General features: G+C 38.3%; 1 protein-coding gene across 3 annotated transcripts in view; it reads right to left on the bottom strand.

Moving 5' to 3' along the window:
* Positions 1–22652, bottom strand: part of LOC149201967 (metal tolerance protein 2-like) — a 479526-nt gene that overhangs the window by 103810 nt on the left and 353064 nt on the right. For all 3 annotated transcript variants that reach the window (XM_089403043.1, XM_089403042.1, XM_089403044.1), the window contains one exon: positions 13599–13704. In XM_089403043.1, coding sequence (XP_089259169.1) covers positions 13599–13704 — 106 coding nt within the window. The remainder of the gene's footprint in view (positions 1–13598; positions 13705–22652) is intronic.

Raw genomic sequence — 22652 nt, 5'->3', positions numbered from 1 at the left:
GGTTGACAAACTCGTGCTTCCATTAGGTCCACTTCTATTGTTATTGGTGGCATTGCTACTGAGGTTGCGGATCAGGCTAAGGCATCCTCAGACTCTGAACCAGATGATGTCTATGTAGCTGCTGATGACGATCCCGTGTCTAGTAGTGGTGATGAACTTGATGATTGATCATGTGTACACTGTAGACTTGTAGTAGTCCAATGGCCTCATAGCTTGCAGCATTGTTTTTGGACTTTATAAGCCATTTAAAGCCTCATTGCTTATGTATTTTACTATTTTGTCGATGATATGTATTGCACTCGGTGCCATTTTGATATATTCACCTTTAAATAGTATATAAATGAGCAAACTTTGCATATTTTGTCTCTATTGGCTTGGAATCATGGTTTTAAATCTTAAAAATAGTTTTGTTTCATTAAAAAAAAAATATTTAATATATTTTTCTAAAACCGGTTCGTTTAGACCTAACCAGTCCCGATTCGACCAGTTCTGGTTCGTAACCCAGTTCATTAGGTGGACCGGTCCGGTCACCAATTCTAGTTTTAAAAACATTGATTACAGCATGTGGATGTTATTTAGAAGTGTTTCTGACAATCATAAGTTATTGATGACGTGACGTATAACTAGTCAATGATGATGCCTTGATGATTCTAACTGATATATGCAATAATCAGATCTGACAGTGAATAGTTGGCACAGGTTCAGAGGGAAAATATGCTATGCTTCTAATAATGCATTGTTGTCATTATGTTTAGAAGTCTTTGGTGCATAATGATTATTATTAATGTTATGTTGCTTACATGGTGATCGTCATAAGTTCAAGGAGAAGAACAAAGCTTGAGTACACATCTTCATTATTTGATGATGTTGATGCCATCATGCCTTCAAAGATGCATAAATTTCATAGGGAGCAGTTATGAATGAGGATTCCTATAGTTCTTAGAACTCACATGGTATATTGGTTGAAGATTGTTCCACTTGATGGTATCAAGATAGCTTGACAAATGACTGTGAGCCCATGGTTAGCTTTTCACTTTGATGAGAAGCTAGATATATATTGCTATCTCTATGATGGATACATATTACGCTGGATACATGAATGATTACTTAAATCGCACATTGGTAAATGATGTTGGTATAAAAGATCCTCTTGTATGAAGAAAATTGGCCAAGAGAATGGTGTTATTGGAGGTTTCATGAAGACATAGCTATTTGAAGACATGGCTATTTGGAGACATGGCTTAGTCACATAATGATGATGACTTCTTACATTATGCTAATAGGTTTGGTTCTCACATATGTTTATCATGGTTGATGTTTATCAAATGTGGGATGTTCCTTAGTGATGAGACATGGTTGATATATTGAGGGTTCTTGTGGAAAGATCATGCAATTCTAGCTACGATGATGATGTTATGGTCATGGATGATGACTATGGTGGTTTCACATATATATGATATGATGTGAATGGTTTTGTTTTACTGGTTGGAGATATGACATATGCGTAGTTGATTCACGAAAGGCTATGTTAAGGTTTTTTCTACTAAAGAAACTGAGCAAGTTGATCTTGATAAGATCAAGTGGATGAGTTGATATATATATATGTGGAAACTTAGTCACAGCTTGATGATATTAAAGTTACATTTTCTTATCGTGCGATCTGATGATGGACATATACATGTTGTTGTTCTCGATACTGCTGACAGATGCTTGCCGATCATATATGATGTATGATAGTTGCTGATAATTATCATGATCTTGTTTAGGTCTTTGGTCTTTGTAATAAATGTCATGTATATCATTTGATGTAAAGGTCACGAAGAGACCTATGATGTAATAATTGTAACATTCAGTCATATATTGACTTTTGAGATCATCTCAAATATGTAATCCCACTTGGTTGGGTGGTTGTAGCATAAAAACTATGCTGAAGTATGAAAAACTAATAGCTTGTAGAGCTGAAACACAAAGACTAGTAGCTTGAAGGCTTTAATATAAAAATACACACAGGTATTTAATATAATAATTTATTAATATATATAAAATGTATAATATGATTTGAATGTACAATGAGGCCCCGCTTTTATACCTCAGCAGGTGACCTTTCGTGAATGGGCATGTCTTTTAGACATGCCTTTTCACTTAACCTAATCACTATTTAACCTAATTAATATTTAATTATTTAATATTTATATTTATTTTATTTATTAACTTGTTATGAATTATATTCATAACATAACCTCTTCCTTCGAAAGCTTTGTCCTCAAAGCTTTAACGCTGAGGGTTTTCTTCACTTAATGTCTGTCGTCTCATCATCAATTCATCATGTAGCTTATCAGTACTATTTCCTTGTATATATATATATATATATTTTTTTTTTATTTTTTTTATTTTTATTTTTTTTTTTTTTCATTCAAATTTTTTTTACAAGTCAATTAATTTTTATTTTTATTTTTAACTCTCTTTAATTTTATTTTCAAAACTTTATTTTTTTTTAATTTATTTATTTATTTTTTTTAATATATATTTTTTAATAACACTGTTTCTCTCTCTCTCTCTCTCTCTCTCTTTTTCTTTTTTTTTACATTATTTAATAACTCTCTCTCTCTCTCTCTCTCTCTATATATATATATATATATATATATATATACTGATTTATTTTTTTTATATGTTTTAATTAAACGTTATATATATAAAACCTGTCTGTGGTCACACCATATATAAAATATTTGTCTGATATACACAATTATAACCTTATTAAGTTGTAATATGATATAGTATGGAGACATACGTCGACAAGAACACGTTGACCCGTGACGTTATAATCCAACCAGCGTATCAACGTTGATCATCAATGTTGTGTGTTTGACCGCTGTGTCGATTACACCAGCGTCCTTTTCTCTGAGCTACGACTGGTGTCGCTGCACAAATAACCGCAATTGGTGCCCGAATTGGTGTCGTTCCCACAATAAACCACAATTGGGGCCCGATTTGGTGTCGCTGCCACAATAAACCCCCAAGTACAAGAGATCTACTGAATGTGCAGAAATCGGGACTGGGGCCTTGGCAATTATCTGATCCGAGCACAAGAACCCACGAGGAGGATAGGTCGATGCAACAATGCGGATGCAGGGATACAAGCAGACACGCAAGCAGCCAACAGTCAGGGAGCACGGCTGGAATGCAGGGACGCAGGCAGGCACAACCTTATGCAAGTTGTCAACACCGCCTGGTGCACTTCCCTACTTCACATCATTGTATGTCGAATCTATGCTTCGAATAAGACATAGTAGCTCTTTTGAAGATACCAAAACACTTAATACCTTGTGAGTCATCTGAAGAACTGCCTTGGTATTGATGTGCACGAACTTGTGGGAAAATACAAGAAACTGAACAAGAAGATTGTGGGCAAATACAAGAAACTGAACAAGAAGAGAGCTATAAAAAGGATAATTAGCCAAAACATAATTTTGCCAATGATCATTATATCCATAACAACTTTCTTTCATGCTTCTTTTTACTAATGATCCCACAGAGTCAGTACCAACCTTTTGCTTTTGAGGCAAGCTACCTGGAAGTGGATATAATCGTTGATCCCTATCCCTAAGCATCTTATTCTCTTCATCCAAATAATGATCCTCTTCGAGAGCAGGCATCATTTCGCCTTCTTCACCAATATTCCAAGGTTGTAAATAATCCAACCATAGATCAATAATCTGTGTAGCCTTTTTCAGACAAACACCTACTGGCCAATAACTAAAAGCTCGTAATATAAACCTATACAAAGGCCTCTGTAACAAAAGGGACCATCTAGCAGGCACAACCAAACTACTCTGTGCCAAGGAAAATGACCTCAATCTCAACGTATCCATTTGTGATGCAGCTCTCCATCCAGAATTCAACTCTTCTTGAGGACAACACAAAGTACTGCTTAGATAATTGACCAGTATTTTTATAGCCTCCGTGATTTCTACACTGGGGAGAGCATACCTATGATATCGATTATTAATAGGTAACAAAATACCAAAATATTGGCAAACCCGTGAAAGTAAGGGCGAAAAATCGTCATTCACCAACCAAAACTGTACAAAGGTATGAACAACAAAATCGGCACGAGAAAATATTGATGGATTCTCCTCGAAAAAATGATGTACAGACACACTAGGAGCAAAAAAATCAGATATAGGAACAAATTTGTGTAGATACAAATTCAGAAGATGCAAATAAGGGCTAGAATGGAACTTCACAGGCCTTCTATTGTCATGGCTATCGTGCAAACTATGCAGAGAAGACGCCCATTTCTCGAAACGAGACTAGGAAGCCTTCTTAAACCCCAATTTCATTTCATCCAAATCCGAACGATGCATAATATCATACCAGGCATTTTTACATAACATGCTTCCCCATTCTGCTCCGCAAGATCTTCGGCTTGGGCCCATTGGTTGGCTAATTTCACGGAAGTTTGGCCACACAGGTTTCTCAAAGGACGTGGAAGGATTGCTTCTAGCATTAATAGCCCTAACATTTCCTCTTTGTTCTACAGGTCTTATTTCTGGGAACTCCCTTTCGCTCACTTCGCTCAGTTCGGCAGACAAGTTCCCGAAGGAGGTTTTCCTTATTTTGTTGGGCCGCAGATAGAATTCTGCCGGCAGAGGAGGCCCGCCTCTCTGTCTTGAGTTAGATTTGGGTCGCGCATAGAATTCTGCCTGCGGAGGGGGCCCGCCACTGTGTACGGAGTTAGAGTTGAGTAGCGGATATAAATCGGTTCTGCCCCTACCATTTCCCTTAATCTTAGATAGACCAGGGACATTAGAATCTGACAATGTCATATCATCAGATGCACTTGTAGATTCAAGTGAAAACCATGTTTTTGTCACCTGAAGTTGAGTTTTAGAAATATCTGGAACAGTTTCCTGGGGAGTCATATCATTGACCTCATCTTCATCCTTATTAACGTCTTCTCTAGCATCTTCCTCATTGCTATGACATTGTTCATCTTCTTGTTTTTCAAGATAGTCCTTATCTACATCATCTTCATCTCGATCATTTTCATTGCTATTAAGATCAACATTTTGATCGAATTCTTCTTCTTTTTCTTCTTCCACATTTTCCTCTCGACATGCTTTAACATCTGCGATTGATTTTTTCAAATGCTGAAATGCTTCTTGAATTTCACTAAAATGTTCGACGCATTCACGACGTGAATGTAATGGCACATTGTGCGGCGAACTGCATTCAAAGGCCCACATGACTATATCGTGTGCCATGGCTCTGATACCACTGTAACATAAAAACTATGCTGAAGTATGAAAAACTGATAGCTTGTAGAGCTGAAACACGAAAACTGGTAACTTGAAGGCTTTAATATAAAAATACACACAGGTATTTGATATAATAATTTATTAATATATATAAAATGTATAAGAGGATTTGAATGTACAATGAGGCCCCACTTTTATACCTCAGCAGGTGACCTTTCATGAATGGGCATGTCTTTTAGACATGCCTTTTCACTTAACTTAATCACCATTTAACCTAATTAATATTTAATTATTTAATATTTATATTTATTTTATTTATTAACTTGTTATGAATTATATTCATAATAGTGGTTGAGTCAAATTTGTATCCCCACTTGGTTGGGAGATTGATGTATGTATGAGTCATTGGTGATAGGAAGGTCATACTCACATAGTTGAGTTATAGAGTCATGTTATTCTTTTGAAAAATATTTTTGCAGACTCTGCATGTGCTCAGGGGGAGCATGGACAGTATAGTGCATCTCAGCATGTACTAAGGGGGAGTTTGATTAGAGAATTCAGCATGTGCCTAGGGGGAGCATGATCAGTGTTCATATTCAGCAGTTCAAATATGGAAGTCTTCATTTAACATTGGTCAGCCCTTTGCCCTTGATGTCAAACTAGGAGAGTAGCTTGCTGTTTGGAGAGTAGCTTGATGTTTTGAAAAGCTTGGTGCTCGTCTCGATGATTTTTACAGGTTGTGGTGACCAAACACCAAAGTGGTTGCCATCAAGTCCAAAGGGGGAGATTGTTGGCATTATGATGCATGTGTTGTCCTTGATGGCAACTCACTTGTAACAAAACAAGTATATGGTAACTAGATGAATCTACAGGTCAGATCAGAGGTGACAGAATGATGGAACAAAGATATCAGAGGTAACAGAATGATGGTCAAAGGTTTACAGCTCAGAATCAGAAGCTTGATTGTTGGTATTATGTATTAGGTGTTGTCCTTGATAGCAACCTACCTGATGAGTTGTCCTTGATGACAACCTATTTGATGAATGGACTACTTGATAAAGGTATAAACAGAATGTGACAGAATGCATGGCAGTTGTGTTTACAAATGTGACAAAATGCAGGGCAGTTCAAAGGAATCAGTTCAAAAGTGATGTATGATGGCAACTCACATTATAACAGGTCAATTCAGAGGTAACAGAGTAATGGCACAGAAGAACAGGATGATGGAACAAAGGATTACAGATCAGAATCAAGAAATTGAAGAAAAATAATGTTTTAAGTTGGTTCAAGTTGTATACGTTGTTTACCCTAGTCCAAGTAGCATATACACACAGGTACACAAAATAAAAGAAACATATATGTATGCACGCAGTTTCACAGAAGGAAAAGTGCGTATGGGATGGAAAATTAAGGTTAAAGAATACCAAGGGTTTCTACCATGGTATTAGCCCACAATATTGAGCGAATAACAATTACTTGATCTTGTCTAAGAATACCATAAGTTCTAAGAGTTGTTTTGGTGCATGGTATTGACAAAGGCTCTAAGTATATAAGGAGGAGAAGATCAAGGGGCTAAGTGTGCAAGTGAAAGGGTTTTCCATGAAAACTTCTATCTGAAGTATATTTTGTGTTGTAAGGGCTATGGTTATGATACAGATCTGAAATATCTTGAGTACCCTTGGATACAATGATGGATCAGGATCATGAGACCTTAAATGACTTATCATTGTATGATTTGATAATGGATATTCTAGATCTGATTGCTAACACATGTTTTATCCTTTATATGCTATGATCTGGGTATATCTGAAATCTTGAAAAGCTGCAAAGTTCTAAGTCATTAGTTGCAGATCTATACGCAGGTTCGCCTTGGTAAAAGCGCGTATAAACTCTAGTTCAGCACTTCCAAGTCGCATATGCAAAAAAAGGGCTTGTTGTTCAGAAATGACTGATCTATCTGATCAGTGCTGCTGTTTTACGGTTGTTTTTCAATGATGTCTTCATTAGATCTAAAGCAAAACTAATTGTATAAGGTGATTAAGTCTGGTTGATTGATTGATTGAGTAAGAAGGGTGATCTTTGCTGCTATTTGTTTAGAACTCTGTAACATGACAGTAGATCTTCAGAATGTCTTTGGGTAGTACAATTTTTTGGTTCAAAAGCTTTATGATTCAGTATCTTTAAGGGTATACACTAATTGTCTTAAGAACAGTCACGTACACACGCAAGTTCCATTCAGTAAAGTCGTGTATAGAAATTTGAATATGAAATGTAAAAAGTTATTGATTTGTAAACACTGATTCACCCCCCACCACCCTCTCAGTATTTTTCCCAGCATTGGTGTGTGATTACTTCATCAAACTACTATCAAAAACAAAGAGACAAGAACACAAGATGTTTGGAATTATGCCAGGGCCAAAACCTCTCCCTCTCGGAGAGGAAAACCCACACAAAATTCTTTTTTAAGAGATTCTAATTGATGAATACCAAGATCATGACCCTTGACTTATTCTACCACTCCAAGGCCAAGACATCAATCCTCTTCTTCGTCACTATTGAGATCATCATCATTGAAGCCATCAGTACTGCATCACTGAGATCTTCACTGTTGCTTCTTCATCATGTCAACAAGGTCTATTGAGATCTTCACTGTGATCTTCATTCTATGCTTTCATCGATGCACCGAGAGCTTCATTATGACAATCACCATGATGACTGTCTCATCATACCTCTATCACTGTATTCTAGCTGAGATCATCATCACATTAACTATGAGCGCATGCAGAGAATGAATTTCTGGACTGTGATTACACAATGGGATCTTAATCCAATACAGTGAGTACATAAAGACAATGAGGGTTCCGAGCCCTTCTTCATCATATGCATATATAGACTATTAGGAAATAGATCCACCGAGATTGTGATAACATTCCTCCTTGTACTAAGATCTTCTATGGAATCATGATACCCATCCGAGAGATGTCAAGCCAGCTTTCTCACCGAGATTTCACATCACTATATTTATACTTATCACTGAGACTACGGATCGGATCCCTGTACCCATCCGAACTGTTTGCTTACCTTATTGTGCCATCGGAGGTGCAGAGGTACGTCCTCCTGTAGTGCAGATCTCTGCTCCCATACCCATCAGAATGGTATGGTGATACTTCTTCATCCGAGACCCAGAACACTTGCCTTCCTGTAGTGCAGATTTTCTCCTATACCAATACGAAATTTCAGAGAGGAAATTGCGAGTTTTGTACCTCCTATTTGCGAATACCTTGACGGGTATTTATAGTGGTTTGTGCTCCAAAATAAGACGACTTAAATACATGAACCCACATGTCTATTATTCTAGGCCGACATGACTGACATTTATACATTTAATTTAATATTGAAGCCGACATAATGAATTCCTTAAAGATTTGCTTGCAAACTTCTTGTGCTTGCTAGTGGAGGATTGATCTTGGTCTTTGGAGGGCTGCTACACACTTTTGTAGACTTGTATACATTTACATAGGCTCATGAAGAGCTTCTTTACACATGACATGACTCTTTGACATATTAATAAATCCTAATGACATCAAGAAGAAGTCTTTTGACCTATGACACTTCTTGCTCATGAAACCTATGTAGCAAAGCATACAAAAATAATTTATTCTCTTTTATTACATCATTTACAAAGATTATGTCATTATGAAGACCGAACCTAGTTACACTTTCTTCAACAGAGGATGTTCTGAGAGAGACAATGATGAGGGTGTTTATAAATCATTTGTCTCGCCAACATTGAGCTCAGATCTTGTGAAGAGATGGAGTTGTTAGTCAAGGCCTTGCTATGTAACAATGTTGGTTGATATGATGCTATACAAATGAGTTACCGATCTGAATTCTTCTTATGAGAAATTCTTCAAATTGAGAAAGTCCAAGTACCATTATGAATATCTCCCTTGTTAATATGGAGTGTTGAAAAGTGTAACTAGGTTCGGTCTTCATAATGACATGTAATTATGATTTTATGTAATGAGATTTATAGAAGAAAAATAAATTTATTGTATTGCTTGCTTCATGGGTTTCATGAGCAAGATATTTTATTTTTGAGTCAAGACTCCCATTGAGAGTCTTTAGGAATTATTTGTCATCTAGTCATAAAATGATAGTCATTGTCATGTAATGAAGTCATGTTACACTTTGAAAAGGTCAATCTTGTCTATGTAAGTATCCTCCAAGACCTTGTCACCCACCTCTTCAAGTCGGCCTACAACAATGGAAGAACATGCTAGAAGAAGTCGGCCTAAAAACTAGTGAACATGTTAGCCTAAAGGACATGTGTGGAGGTGCATATACTATATATAGCCACACTCGGCCTCACTTGGAGGCAAGAAAATCGACTTGCATTCGATCAAGAAGAAGTACGAAGAAGAGGTAAAAGAAAAGTATGAAGAAGAGATCAAAGAGAAGTGCAAAGAAAGAGGTCAAAGAGAAGTGCGAAGAAGGGAGAAGGATTCTTCTAGGTATAGCGAAGAAGGTTTCTTCTGGGGTAGCGAAGAAGGGCTCTTCTAGATCAGAGAAGAAGGTATTCTTCTGAGGCAGTGAAGAAGGTATTCTTTTGGGCAAGCAAAGAAGAGCCTCCTCTAGGGTAGTTGTTCTGGGTAACTGACATAGAGATCTAGAGACCGAGATTCTCTAGAGGAAGCTAATGATATCATAGAGACAGAATTTCTCTAGAGGAAGTTGAGGAGTAGTGTGAAGGATAGAGATCGAGTTTCTCTAGGAGCCGAAGAGAGCAGATCAAGATCAAGAAGTAGAAGAAAGGGAAGAGTTAGGGCATCAAGGTTAGTGACAAGGCCCTTGGAAGGATACTAAAGTCAAGGGTCTTTGTCATGGTCTTGGTACTCATCAATTGAAGATCCAGAAGAAGAATTTTGATCGGGTTTTCCTCTCAAGAGGTGAGACGTTTTGGCCCTAGCTGACAAGCCTACATATTGTGTCACTTGTCTTTTATTATGCATATTGGTAATTGTATTTATGGAAAGAACACAATAATAACGTAACGAAGAAAAGACTATAAGCTAAGAAGTAAAAGTATATCACAAGAAGTTATCAAGTAGAGAAATCTTTTAACTATTCATGTCCTCGATTTCTCAACAAATTCGACCTTGTGGAAGCAGTATAAATAGAGATAGTTCAACTAATTCGGAGGAGCACTCACACAAGTTTGATATGCAAGAAAAAGAGACAAGAAGAGGAGCGAATTCAAGGAGAAGAAAGACCTAAACCAAGAAGAAATAAAAATCGAAGTTTGGAACGTCACTCTCTCTCTCCCACGAGCAAGATTTTTAGGGTTTATGTGCAAGTTACAGGGGGCAAAATTTTTGCAGTAACTGTAGGTTTGAAATTTTGTTGCTGGGGCCCCAAAATTCTGGATTGAAGCAGTATTTGAGGAGCTGACACTTGGTGACTTTGGTAAAGTCTGTCTACTTGAAGGAAGGGTTGGCTTGGTGATTGGAGGTCTTTGTCTAGGTCAAAAGGGTCTTGGATTGTCTCAATTTGTTTTGAATCTAATAGTGGAAGAGTATGATTGGTTTTCCCCTTCATAGGGGCTTTTCCCTGGCCGAGTGCCTATATCTGGTGTCACTGATCTTCATGCTTTTAATTTGATAGTTTCTTGATGAAAAGGAGATAAAAGAAAAACATAAAAGAAGTTAACAAGAATACAAGAATTTTCACAAGTAATTGTCAACATAAGAAAATCTTTCTACCTTCTGATTTTCTAACATCATGGAGATAATATACGAGCCATAGAGGGATAATACGAGTCACTGAGATGTGAGCCATAATAGATTTAACAAAGTGAGCTACGGTGGAGAATTCAAGCCACAAAAATAATGCGATCACAAAAGTAACCACTATAATTTGTGTGAACCAAATAGGATGAACCGCTGTAATTTATGCGAGCCATAGAGCTAGTAGAATGCGTTAGTAATTTATGCGAATCACAGAACAAATACGAGTCATAGAAGTATAGAATGCGAGCCTCTTTGATGATCATTCGAACCACTAAAAGATACATTTGATCCTCACGAATTTGTCAAGCGAGCTACCTCAGAGAGAATACATATGAACCTTAGATCAGATTGAACCATGTCTCTTTGGAGAACAAACTAGGCTCAATTTATAGCTGTTTCCATGAGTGAAAGGACGTGTCCATTAGAGTAGGCCAACATGGACGATATGAAGCCGACTTGAAGCTTATGGAGGGAAATGTTTAAATTCGAATCTGCATAAAATATTATTAAATATATTTTCAAGACTTTAATGATTGCTTGCCCATGATGATTTTGCGCCATATTAATAATAATATTTTTTTATCAATTTGGATTCACCTTTGGGGCATCATTGGTTTCTTTAGGGATATGAGGGTTTCCTATGGGGAAATTCATCCCATAGCTGTCCCAATTTTCAACAATATTTTGTGGAACATTGCACTTAATTGATACCCCATATCAATTGTTATCATAAGACTTAATGTGCTAAGTTGCCAACATTTGTTGAGCAACCAAATGTAATGTCATCTAGCACTTGATTTGTTTTCTTGATAATTACTTGTGAAATTTAAATGATTTTCTTATTACTTCTTATGTCTTCTTCATCAAGCAATTATAGAAATGTTCGACCTTTCAGGAAAATATAGTGATCACAATGAGACAAGAGACACCAAATTTAGGCCAGAGGCTAGGGAAAAACCCACAAGGGGAAAACCCAACAATCCTTCTCTTATAAAATTAGATCAAACTGAATGATATCCAAGACCAAGACAGAGACCAAACTTCCACCAAGATACCGAGTCCAACCCTCCTCCAAGTCACCTCCAAGAGTCAAAGTCAATGCTAGTCAAATCTGCTCCAATCTGGTCAAACACAGAAGATTTCGGTCCTGTAATTACTTCAGAAAATTCGGCCTCCCATAGAAAGTCAGTAATAGGTCAGAAATTTGGACAACAATAGAATATTCTTTTATGCTTTGACTTCTCTTCACTCTCTCTTGACTTGGCCTTTTCTTCCTTTGCTAGGTTAGAAAATACTTCTTGTTATATTCTTGAATGAACTCTCAAGTAGGTCGAACTTGTCCTTTATATATAGCAGTCTAGCAGGGTCGAATAGGTGTCTCCTTGAGGGCTTAGTCCGACTTGGTCATCTTGTGGACTTACGACTCGAAATAAAATAAAAAATTATCTTTCTTACAAATGTCCAAATGCACATGACTCAAATAATTTTCCTTTCGACTCAAAATAAATTATTTTGGACTCTTTTTGACTCTCTAAACATGAAGAACATGCTTTGACAAAAATAAAATAAATATAATAAATACATCAATGATAAATTACATTATGAAGACTGACTCTAGTTACAACTTCAACTACATCAATATTCTTCGAAACATAAGCTAGTTGTTTCTGTCCAGAGTGATATGGATACGCTATCTAGTCAAGATCAATTCACCATCATGCTGTACATTCACCATGAAAAAGAGAGTAGTGTTATGCAGTCATTTCCTCAAAATTTTCTCTTTTATCTTTTGGATATGTTTTAAATCATCTAAAAGACACACTTGTATGTTATGTCAAAGCAGCATGAACAACAAGACTGAATCTTCTCAATGAAGAAGATAACATAAGCTGAAAATCAAATCCACTTATCCATAATATCTGGACAACAGGAAACTTTACACACAAACACATAAGATGAAGTACCAGTACATCCCACAACTTCATCACAAAGCTGCTACAAGACAAGCTCTCCAAATTCTAGCTAGGGGATCCATAAGAAAACCTTAGCCACTAACTCTTCCTAGCTAGGTGTCACTCCCAGCCAAAAATTGTCACTCCACCAAGGATCCTCTACATGCTAGCATCAACACCGGAAAGTCCTCCTCAACACATAATTGACAAGCTTCTACACATTAGCACTATTGTCTTTCTTAAAGATTACAAACCTTAGATATGTTGTATCAAACAAGTACATGGGAAGATAATTCTAGCGCTAACCTCCAAGTCTAGATGTCCATCCTAAGATTTGCATCCTCAAACCCCAGGTCTTCAATTCTTGCATTAGTACAAGCATTAAGACCTCCATGGAACATCAAAGATAACTAAAAGAGGCTGGTTTTCTTATCAAATTACGAGGATGCCCTTATCATGTGATCGTGTGTTTTGGCACATTAGCTAACTTCATATTCTAAGATGATAAACAAATCGAATAAAAGATTACATGTTTCTCACTATTTATAAACAAAGGAAACTCACAGGTCAAGCATTTCTAAATTAACATTGCATACCAATATGTATGAATACTTCTGCTACTTGAGAGTGATGCTCATGAAGTTGATGCCGAACAGTTTCACCAATGTTATGAGCTGCACTAACACTTAAAAATGGGTCCACCTGCAGTAGCATTTTGAAGTTTAGACTTACTATTGACAACTTCTACAAACAAATTTGCATTAAGAAACAGAAAATGAAGTTTATCAACAAAATTTTATCATCTATGGCTATAGCAATGTTGTGGAGAGGGGAGGAGTTCTAATGGGTCCACCTGCAGTAGCATTTTGAAGTTTAGACTTACTATTGACAACTTCTACAAACAAATTTGCATTAAGAAACAGAAAATGAAGTTTATCAACAAAATTTTATCATCTATGGCTATAGCAATCTTGTGGAGAGGGGAGGAGTTCTTGGAGACTCAACTTCAAACAAAGAAGGCTTGGCAAGAAGTCCATAACAGCATTATAGACACCAGAGCAGAGGAAAATGTTGAACTTGTAGAAGGAACAACAAAGGCAAGACATAAGCAATTAAAGATAAGCTGCTAATGACTAGACACAACAGGAAAAATAGGTTACCGAGTCTGAGAAGCTAGCAATGCATTGTACGATGGGTATAAGAGTTTTCAAAAACAACTTGTTAACACTCAACTTGTCTTTTGGATATGTGTGGTCTACTCTCGAGACAAATCAATGGCAACTCAGGAGAGGAAGCACTGTCAGCTTGGCTCCCACTTCCACACACTTATCAGATGAAAGCAAGTCACCTGAAGAGGGCTTCCCTAAAGAGGATTCTAGCACTCAACACTAAGCCTTAAGGGTACCCAACATAGCAAAGACAATTGATTGTTGTGGACAGAAAAGAGGGGGATCAAAGCATGTAAAATATATGGAAATTTGACCAGAGCTCTTTTTTTCTTCCTTTTCCCTTTTTTTTTTTCTGTACACCACCTTTCTTTGTGATATTGTTGGCTTGAATCTGATTGATACAAATAACTATCCAGACTTAAATGCATACGTTTAAGATAATTCACTTAATTTTTGTGACGAGCAAGACCTTGATATTAAAGTCATATGGACAGAAACAACTGGCTTATGTTTCGAAGAGTCATATGGACGCTAACTGTGAGCAAGAGGCTGTGGGTAGCACATCAGATTTTCCAGCAAGGATTTGAGGCCCTGGGCATCCCTGGGAAGTGTGTAGGAAGGTCTGGGTAGTGGGTGCAAGTTTTGGGCACTAGACAATAGGCTCAGGCAGCGGGCAACAAAGGGGTAAAATAGCCAAACTAGGATGCTCAGGAGCAGGAGGCTTCTAGGAGCATGGTTCTCCGCTCAAATTCCAAGTAGAGGGACATACTTCTGTGTCTGAGGGAGCAGCTACAGTGGATGTGATGAGTTTGGAGATGGATCCAAGTTATAGAAGTATCTTCCTCGCTAAGAGGGAGTGTTGGATTGTGTAGCTTAGTAGGACTTCCACAATGGCTTGGTGTCTTAGCATGTGGAAGATTGCCTCTGTAGATGATAAACTTTGTAAAGCAATTTTATAAAGTACCTTTTGTGTTTATGATTAAATGAAACTTTATTATAAATTTGAGTCACTTGAGTGATTTAAGTGATCTCAATAAGAGATTAAGTCACAATTGTTGATCTTGAGATGGAAAGATTTAATCTTAGCCATTGAGATCTAGGGTTAGGAATTTTAGTCATTAATTATAAAAGAAGAAATGGAGGGGAAATCACCTTGTACACAATTAGAGTGGAGGGATTTCATTCAAGTGTGCAGGCGGAGCAGGGGCTTGAGAAAAGGGAGAAAGGGTAGTTAAGGAGTAGCAGTGAGGCTGCTCAAGCTATTTGTATCTATCCTCTGATGGTTCATTATGCCCGGTATGGGAGACCAAGTTCTTAATAGAACAAGTTTGCCATTTTTTCCACTTTGTGGGTTTTCTAGGGTACATCGTGTCCAATGTGCAATGATGATTTCCGTATGTTTCAGCATGCATTTTTCATTAAGAAATATACTCAACACATTCCACAAAAGTAGATAAAATGCACAGATATTTCTGCTGAAAATTTGTCCCAAAACATTTCTTAGATGAACGCTACCAAAAGTTGAAAAGCTACAAGAAAGTAAATGTTATGAACACACACACACACACACACATATATATATTATAATTAGCATAATGAAAGGACATGTCCTGAAAGACATGACTATTCATGAAAGGGCATCCAGCCTAGGTGTATACTCTGAGTGTACCCTCACCATATTCCATCATATCATTTTTACTCAACATATATACGCTCAGTATATATTCGGAATATTGTGTGTGAACAAACATTGCTCATCTCATTTGGTATCAAAGCCTTGTTTTCTAATTCTAGCCATTCACCATTGACAATTATTAGCCAAAATTCTTTCAGACCTTGTCTGGAAAATCGTTTTTAGCCCACTCAAATTTTTTTAAAAATTGGTGTTTCTTTCATTTTGATGTTATTAAACAAAATCTGGTTCTTGGCCATCTAAAATTTGATATTCAAAAAAAAATCTCCATTGCAAATTTAATTAAGAAAGGAAAAAAAGGAGAAAAACCTCAGCACTCTATCAATTGTACAGTCTGATTTACAATCTGTGTAGTGAATCAAGCGACCATACTCATTGCAACAATAGCCTTAATCAATTCCCGTGCTCAAACATACAATTTGAGTAATCAACCATAAAACAATACGATTTGACTATCATGCAATTCCATTGCCCAAAATTTAAACAAAAAAAATTGATTTTGTTGCCACAAAATCTAGCAAGCCTTGTAGAGGGGTACCCTACAAGGCAATTAGTAGACCAAGTGACCACAATAAGGTAGTAGCCCACTGTCACCACAGCTACTAGCCCCTGCTGTTTGTGAATTTTCACCAATGGTAGGATTCCCGGTAGGTAGGTCACCTAAGAGATGTTCTATTCTTCAAGGTATAAGGTGACTAGAAAACCTTTAAGGGAGGTCTCAAGGACAAGGCTTAAGTGATGGAAAAGTGGCAATGTGCTTCCCTTAAAAAGATCAAAAATAGGGCACCCTAGACATAGGGTTTGAATGATATGTAGTGAGTTGGGATGACCTAAGGTCAAGATGCCAAGAAAAGGTTTCCAATAATAGTATTAGCAAGGTAAAGGCACATGAAGCCTTCAACAAGCCCTCAAGTTCAAGTTCTAACAAAAATAGGGTTTTATCCTAGCGCAAGAGAAATTATGGATGAAAATGGTAAGAATGGCACTAAGCCTTAATTGGGCCACTTGACCTTACGAGGTAAGAATTAGAGAAGGGAGAAAAATAAAATTTGTGGGTAAAAGATGACTTGATCATCAACTAGACAAAGTTAGTGCCTAGTCCTTGGGTTGATGGAATCTACAGATGCTTTATATTACCTAGGTCTTGCAAAGGACAAAGGATATTGATGCCCTAGCAACAAAACCCCGACTTTTGCCTTTGTGAGGGATCAAAATCACTTGGGAGAGCTATAATCAAGGTTCACCAAGCAAAATGCCATTCACATTGCCAATATGAGTAATGCATACAATGATGATATCAAGATTCCATATAATTAATATTTAACAAATTAGGGCACAATAGAGAAACACTAGATTATCAATGGATTCAAATCACAACCCATTACATATAAAAATCAACATATAAAAAGATAATCAAAACCAAGAGGAGATGCAACAAAATGAAAAGAAAGAGGCTACTCAAGGTACAATACTTTTGACGCATGAAAACCAAGAAAACTTTCGAATAACCCTAAAAAAGCAGTTGCACAAAGGGGGAACCAATGGGATGGTCAACTCAAATGTGAAAACCATAGACAACATAACGTTGACCTCTATTATCCTCAAAGCTCTCAATTCTTGCAAAAGGTTCGGGCCTAAAAGAAGCAACAAAAATAACTTTCCATCAAACCCATGGTATGATGAGGACTCTAAGGCAACAAAGAAAATGGCCAAAATATGGGGAAATAATAAGGAATATGCAAAACTATGTGAAAATTCCTTGAAATTGAAGCAATTGGAAATTTATTCTTCTAGCTGAATAATTATTCAGTTTATTAGTTTATTTGCTACGAAAAACAACGAATAAATCACACTGCAATTCTTCACAATAAAATTATGTTGTGGAAAATAAATTGAAACTAAGAAAATAGATGCACACACACAATAAAAATGACACTAATATTTTTGGACAATAGTCCCCAGAAAAACCAAATTGGGAAAATCAGTGCAGCAGATGAGGTTTTATCTTATTGTCTTCAGCAAGGAATAAGTGTAAAATCTCTAGATGTAGAAATATGGACAATCCTCTAACTATAATTCTACTACCTTCCTACAACATCCATGCCAAAACTAGCTTCCTTAACCACCCACTGGAGCTCCTCCTCCTAGCCCTGTGCAACTCTACGTAGAAGACACTCCGAGAAAAATAACTGCTAATGAAAGTGAGTTGTTGCGTCTTGGAAAATTACTCTAGGCACGTCCGAAAATTATTCCCGGTAATCTATGTTGGAATTTCTAAGTCTGACACGTTAGAAACCCTTCATGCACTGTACTGATTTATTCCTACCTACTTGTTTTGTTAATTAACAAGTTATTTACCATGTAAATACTGGAAATAAATATAAGTACATGCTCAACAAATTACAAATCATCAACTGAAGGAAACAGAAACAAGCACACAAGTGACACCGTTGTTTTTGGACGAATGTCCCCGGAAAAACCAAATGCAGGAAAATCGGTGCAGTGATCTCAGGGCTTGATTTATTAAGCAGTTTCAGAATACAATCTAGGTGCCAAATCCGACTCACCCAACAGAGAAAAATCTCGGCAGTAGTACCTCTCTACTCGGAAGTAAATATTCTGGTTGAAACCCCGATAAACACTCTGACAGCTCCACAGCTCCAATCTACCCCACAAAACCCCAGCGTCAGCCTCTAGGGACTACATCAGCCTCTCTGAGGCCCAACGTTAGCCTAGCGTCACTATGTCTTGGCCTACGTCAGCCCTCTGGCCCTCTGTGTCATCCACGCTAGCCCTTTGAGGCTCTACGCAACTCCTCGCTGCCTCTACTTGAGCCCTGGCTAGCTCTGCGTGAACCCTTGGCTGCTTCTGTGTCCCTCTCTCCGGCTACTGCGTTGGTCCTCCCAGTGCTATCTCTGCCTCTCTGCTTCTATATTCACTGCCCCTCAACTGCAACTCTGATCACTCTCTCAACTTTCTCAACAAACCCAGCCCCAGAAAGTCAAAATCTTGATCTCTTTGTGTGTTCTCCAAGTGACCCTTAAGCCTCCTCTTATACTTTTCTCGTTGACAAATCAACGACCGAAATTAAGTCCCTAATCAACGGCTAAGATTAGATCTGGCTTGATCCATGTCTTTTGGACCATTCTAACACAGTTTTATATTAATTCACTTTAATTTTTTAATTTCCCTAAGTTTAGACTTAGGGACTCCATTAAAAATATTAATTATTTTAATATCTCCCAAACTGTTTAGAATCTGCCCAAACCCTTTCTGGGTATTGGAGATCTCATGTGCCTTAGCCTCTCCACCAATTTTCATGGCTAGAGGACATCTGATGCTACCCCAAACCAACACTCCCTCATAGCGAGGATTGTGCTCTAGCAATACTCCTCACTGAGTATCACCCTGATCATCTGGCATCGGTCCCTATGCTGATTCTAGGACTGTTGCCCAACATCCTCTGCACTGTTGCATCCTGTACTGTTGCCCATAGCCCTGCCACTGCCACTACTGCATCTGCACTGCAACCCCTCTCAACATGTTGTATCGTGCTGCCCATAGCACTACCACTGCTAACTGCTCCACTGAAACCCAGTTACTGAAAAGTAAGTAACCGATCTCGCAACTCTGACATCTCTGTCAGGCTAAAAACACTCCTGATGCTGAAACTCCCTCTGTCGCTGACAAGTGCTCCCTCTCTGACCTTTGTGTTGCTGCAACAACTCCATGCATCTCGCACCACTGCACACCCTCTATACCATCCTGCACTAGTACAACACTCCTGTGCTTCTCGCACTGTTGCCTCACACTGTCCTGGGAATCTTGCACTGTAGCTCCCTATGTCGCTCCATTCGCATCCGTCTCTACTAACATCCGCCAGCACTGCTACTCCTCTTTGGGGCTCCCGTAGCAAGGTCTAATCCAAGAGGTTGGGTACCTTGAGGATTCCGCCCCTCATTGCGTGTAGTCCATCTGCCTACAGCTCGATGTCTACCCACTTCCGCTCAAGTGGTGTGTGTGCACTCATGGCACAGTCATCATCTGTCTCCACTTCCTCCTCTGCCCTTGCTGGCGCTGCCTTGGTCTCGAAGGCCTCTCCCTTTCTTTTCTTCCTTGAACATTGGGTCGCATAATGACCCAGCTCCCCACAGTGGAAGCATATGACCTTGGAAAGGTCCTTCTTCTTCTGTTTCTCCTGCTTTCCCTCAGATGCTAGGGCAGCATCCACCTCCTCCTTCATGATTCTGATCCCCTTGCCGCTACTTCCCGCCTTACTCAACCTTTTGATCTCTTCTTGGCGAAGAGCAACCCATATTTCCTCCCAATCTGGAAGGGTCGTCCTGCCCATTATGCTCAGGAAAAACACCTCCTAATCTTCTAAGACTTCGTTCAGGGTTGTTCTCACCATTAATTCTTGATCAGGCATGGCTCCTGTGGAAGTCAACTGATCCCGGACCTCCTTAAATCAACCGAGGAAGGGGCCAATCTATTCTCTCTTCTGCATCTGGTATGATCGTAGCTGATTTTCTAATAACATCCTTCTCTACATAGAAGTATGCTAGTACAATTTCTTTAGGGCCTCCCACATTTCATTTTTTGTTTCCTTTTCAGCAATATGTGGTACTACATGGTCCTTGACCCCATCAAGAATGATGTTGTTGGCCCTCGCCATTGCCTCCTCGTACTTGTCGTTATCAGCTAGGTCAACTGGGATAGCTATCATCCTTAAGGTGAAGTGCTTGACATGATTCATGTCTAGGACGGATAAGATTCTGGCCTTCCAGGCTACGAAGTTTGAGGCTTCGTCCAGTCTGTCTCGGTCTCTTACCATGTTCACCGCTATCTCGTTGCTCCTCTACTTCCCTCCTAGAAGTTCTCAGTATGACTCCCTCTGAGCCTTGATTTCCCTCCTAGAAACCCTTCTGCCAATGTCGAGATGCCCCCATTCTGATCCTTACTGCCGCTACACCACTGATCTGGATTTCTTGGCTAGAAACCCTCGGTAGCAACTCCCTCCTCCTTGGCCTTGCCCTATTAGGTATTGTTATGACTACAGTACCCCACTAGCTCCACTCTGCAACTTACCCACAGCCTCCTAAACCCTAGTGTTGACCCCTACTGGTCAACTACCCATGCAGTGCACCCCGTCTTTTCTTAACAGAAAGAAGCAGCACCTGATCAGCATGTCCGTGCCATCCTGCCATCATCAGCAACTTGATCTTTTTTTTGTAAACCCAGTCTGCATGTATGAATTGTAAATAATCTAAGCAGATCAGAGTCATGTATGTAAAATTGCCTAGGTGGACCTAACTTTCTATGATAATCTATGTCCCGGAAGGTTTTTCGTCTCACCGATCCATGGATCGGCAGAGTTTTCCTTCAAACCTGACCCCAAAGCCGGGATGGATTTTGTCATTAGAACTTTATCTTTAAGAGAATCCTAGTGAGTTTTTAAGAGAATCCTAGTGAGTTAATCTGCTAGATTATAGTTGTGTCGCAGAACTGGGTGTTTTGTGAGGGTCTGTATTAAATGGGTTTGTCCCTTAAGATGTATTTTTGTAAAAGTCATGATGTAATGTGTCCTGAGGGTCGAGAAATGTTTTAAATCCCCTCGTGAGTCCTAAGTCCTAGGTCCTAGGTGATGTTTCCGAAGGTTTAGTTCAGTGATCCATTTTAAAATGAATTAAAAAATTAAAAAATGAATAAAAATAATAAAATAATGAAAAATAATAAAAAAATTAAAAAATCAAGCAAAAACCCTAACTAATAAAATAATAATATTTTAAGTGAATAAATCGACGGATGAGATCAAGAGATGTCTTGATCCTCATCAACGGTCGAGATCATTTCCACATGGATCACTCGAACTAGCCGTTAGGATCATTTCCTTTATATAGGGTCTTAGGGAGTCATTTCAAAGTATCTGATCTGTGAATCTGTACTGAAAAAGCTCTCTTGTAAATCTAATTTTCTGGTTAATAAAAAGACTTTGGGGTTCAAACTGGCTGGTGTTACTCTCTGGAATTGCTGTGAGATGTTTGCTTTTCTGCATATTTCAGTTTTTAGCAGTTAAAATAGCTGATTTTTCAGAGCATTGTGAGTACAGGTATCTTGCTCACGTGCTAGGGTTTGAATGTTGTAGGGTTTCTGGAATAATGGCAGGTATCTCCATTATTTCTTGAAACCTAGCAGCATTTCTTGCCCTCTTTACTGATGTTTGCTTGAAGTGTGCAGGAGATCTTTAGGTAAAAGGTACAGGTGGGCGTTTGGGGAAGTTCTAGGCTGAACCAGCCGACTCCCACTGGCTTTTCTGTGCAGAGCCTAGCTGACTGTTCCCTGGGTTAATCTTTCAAAGTTTCTTTTCTGTTTTACATTTAGAGATTTTCTTTCTGTTCACAGTGAAGTTCAAAATTTCTGATATACTGAAAACATTACTGCAATTATTGTTAAATCTGGCATTTCAGGGGCCAAATCTGTAAATTATTAAGCTGTCTTAGGGTTTAAATTTTTTCTGTTCTAGGGTTTTAGATTTTGCTTTATGCAGATTTGATTAGGGTTTTGTCGTTTTTTTGCAGGACTGCCATCAAGGGTAACACGCCGGCAACAGAAAAAAAAAAAGGGCATTCAACAGTGGCATTTTTTCCGCGTGAATACCGTCTACTGCCATCTCCATTGTTGCAGCTTTCAAAACGCAATCCTGTGCACCAAACCGAAATTTTTTTGCTGCTTTCACACTCAGAAAACGCCCAAGAAAATCGTGTTTTGTTGAGCCAATTTTTGTTGCT

Source organism: Pinus tabuliformis, chromosome 2_1, assembly GCF_031772625.1.
Source record: "Pinus tabuliformis cultivar Carrire ecotype Pingquan chromosome 2_1, CPIR1, whole genome shotgun sequence".
Classification (NCBI taxonomy): domain Eukaryota; kingdom Viridiplantae; phylum Streptophyta; class Pinopsida; order Pinales; family Pinaceae; genus Pinus; species Pinus tabuliformis.
This window is presented reverse-complemented; position numbering and strand designations above follow the sequence as displayed.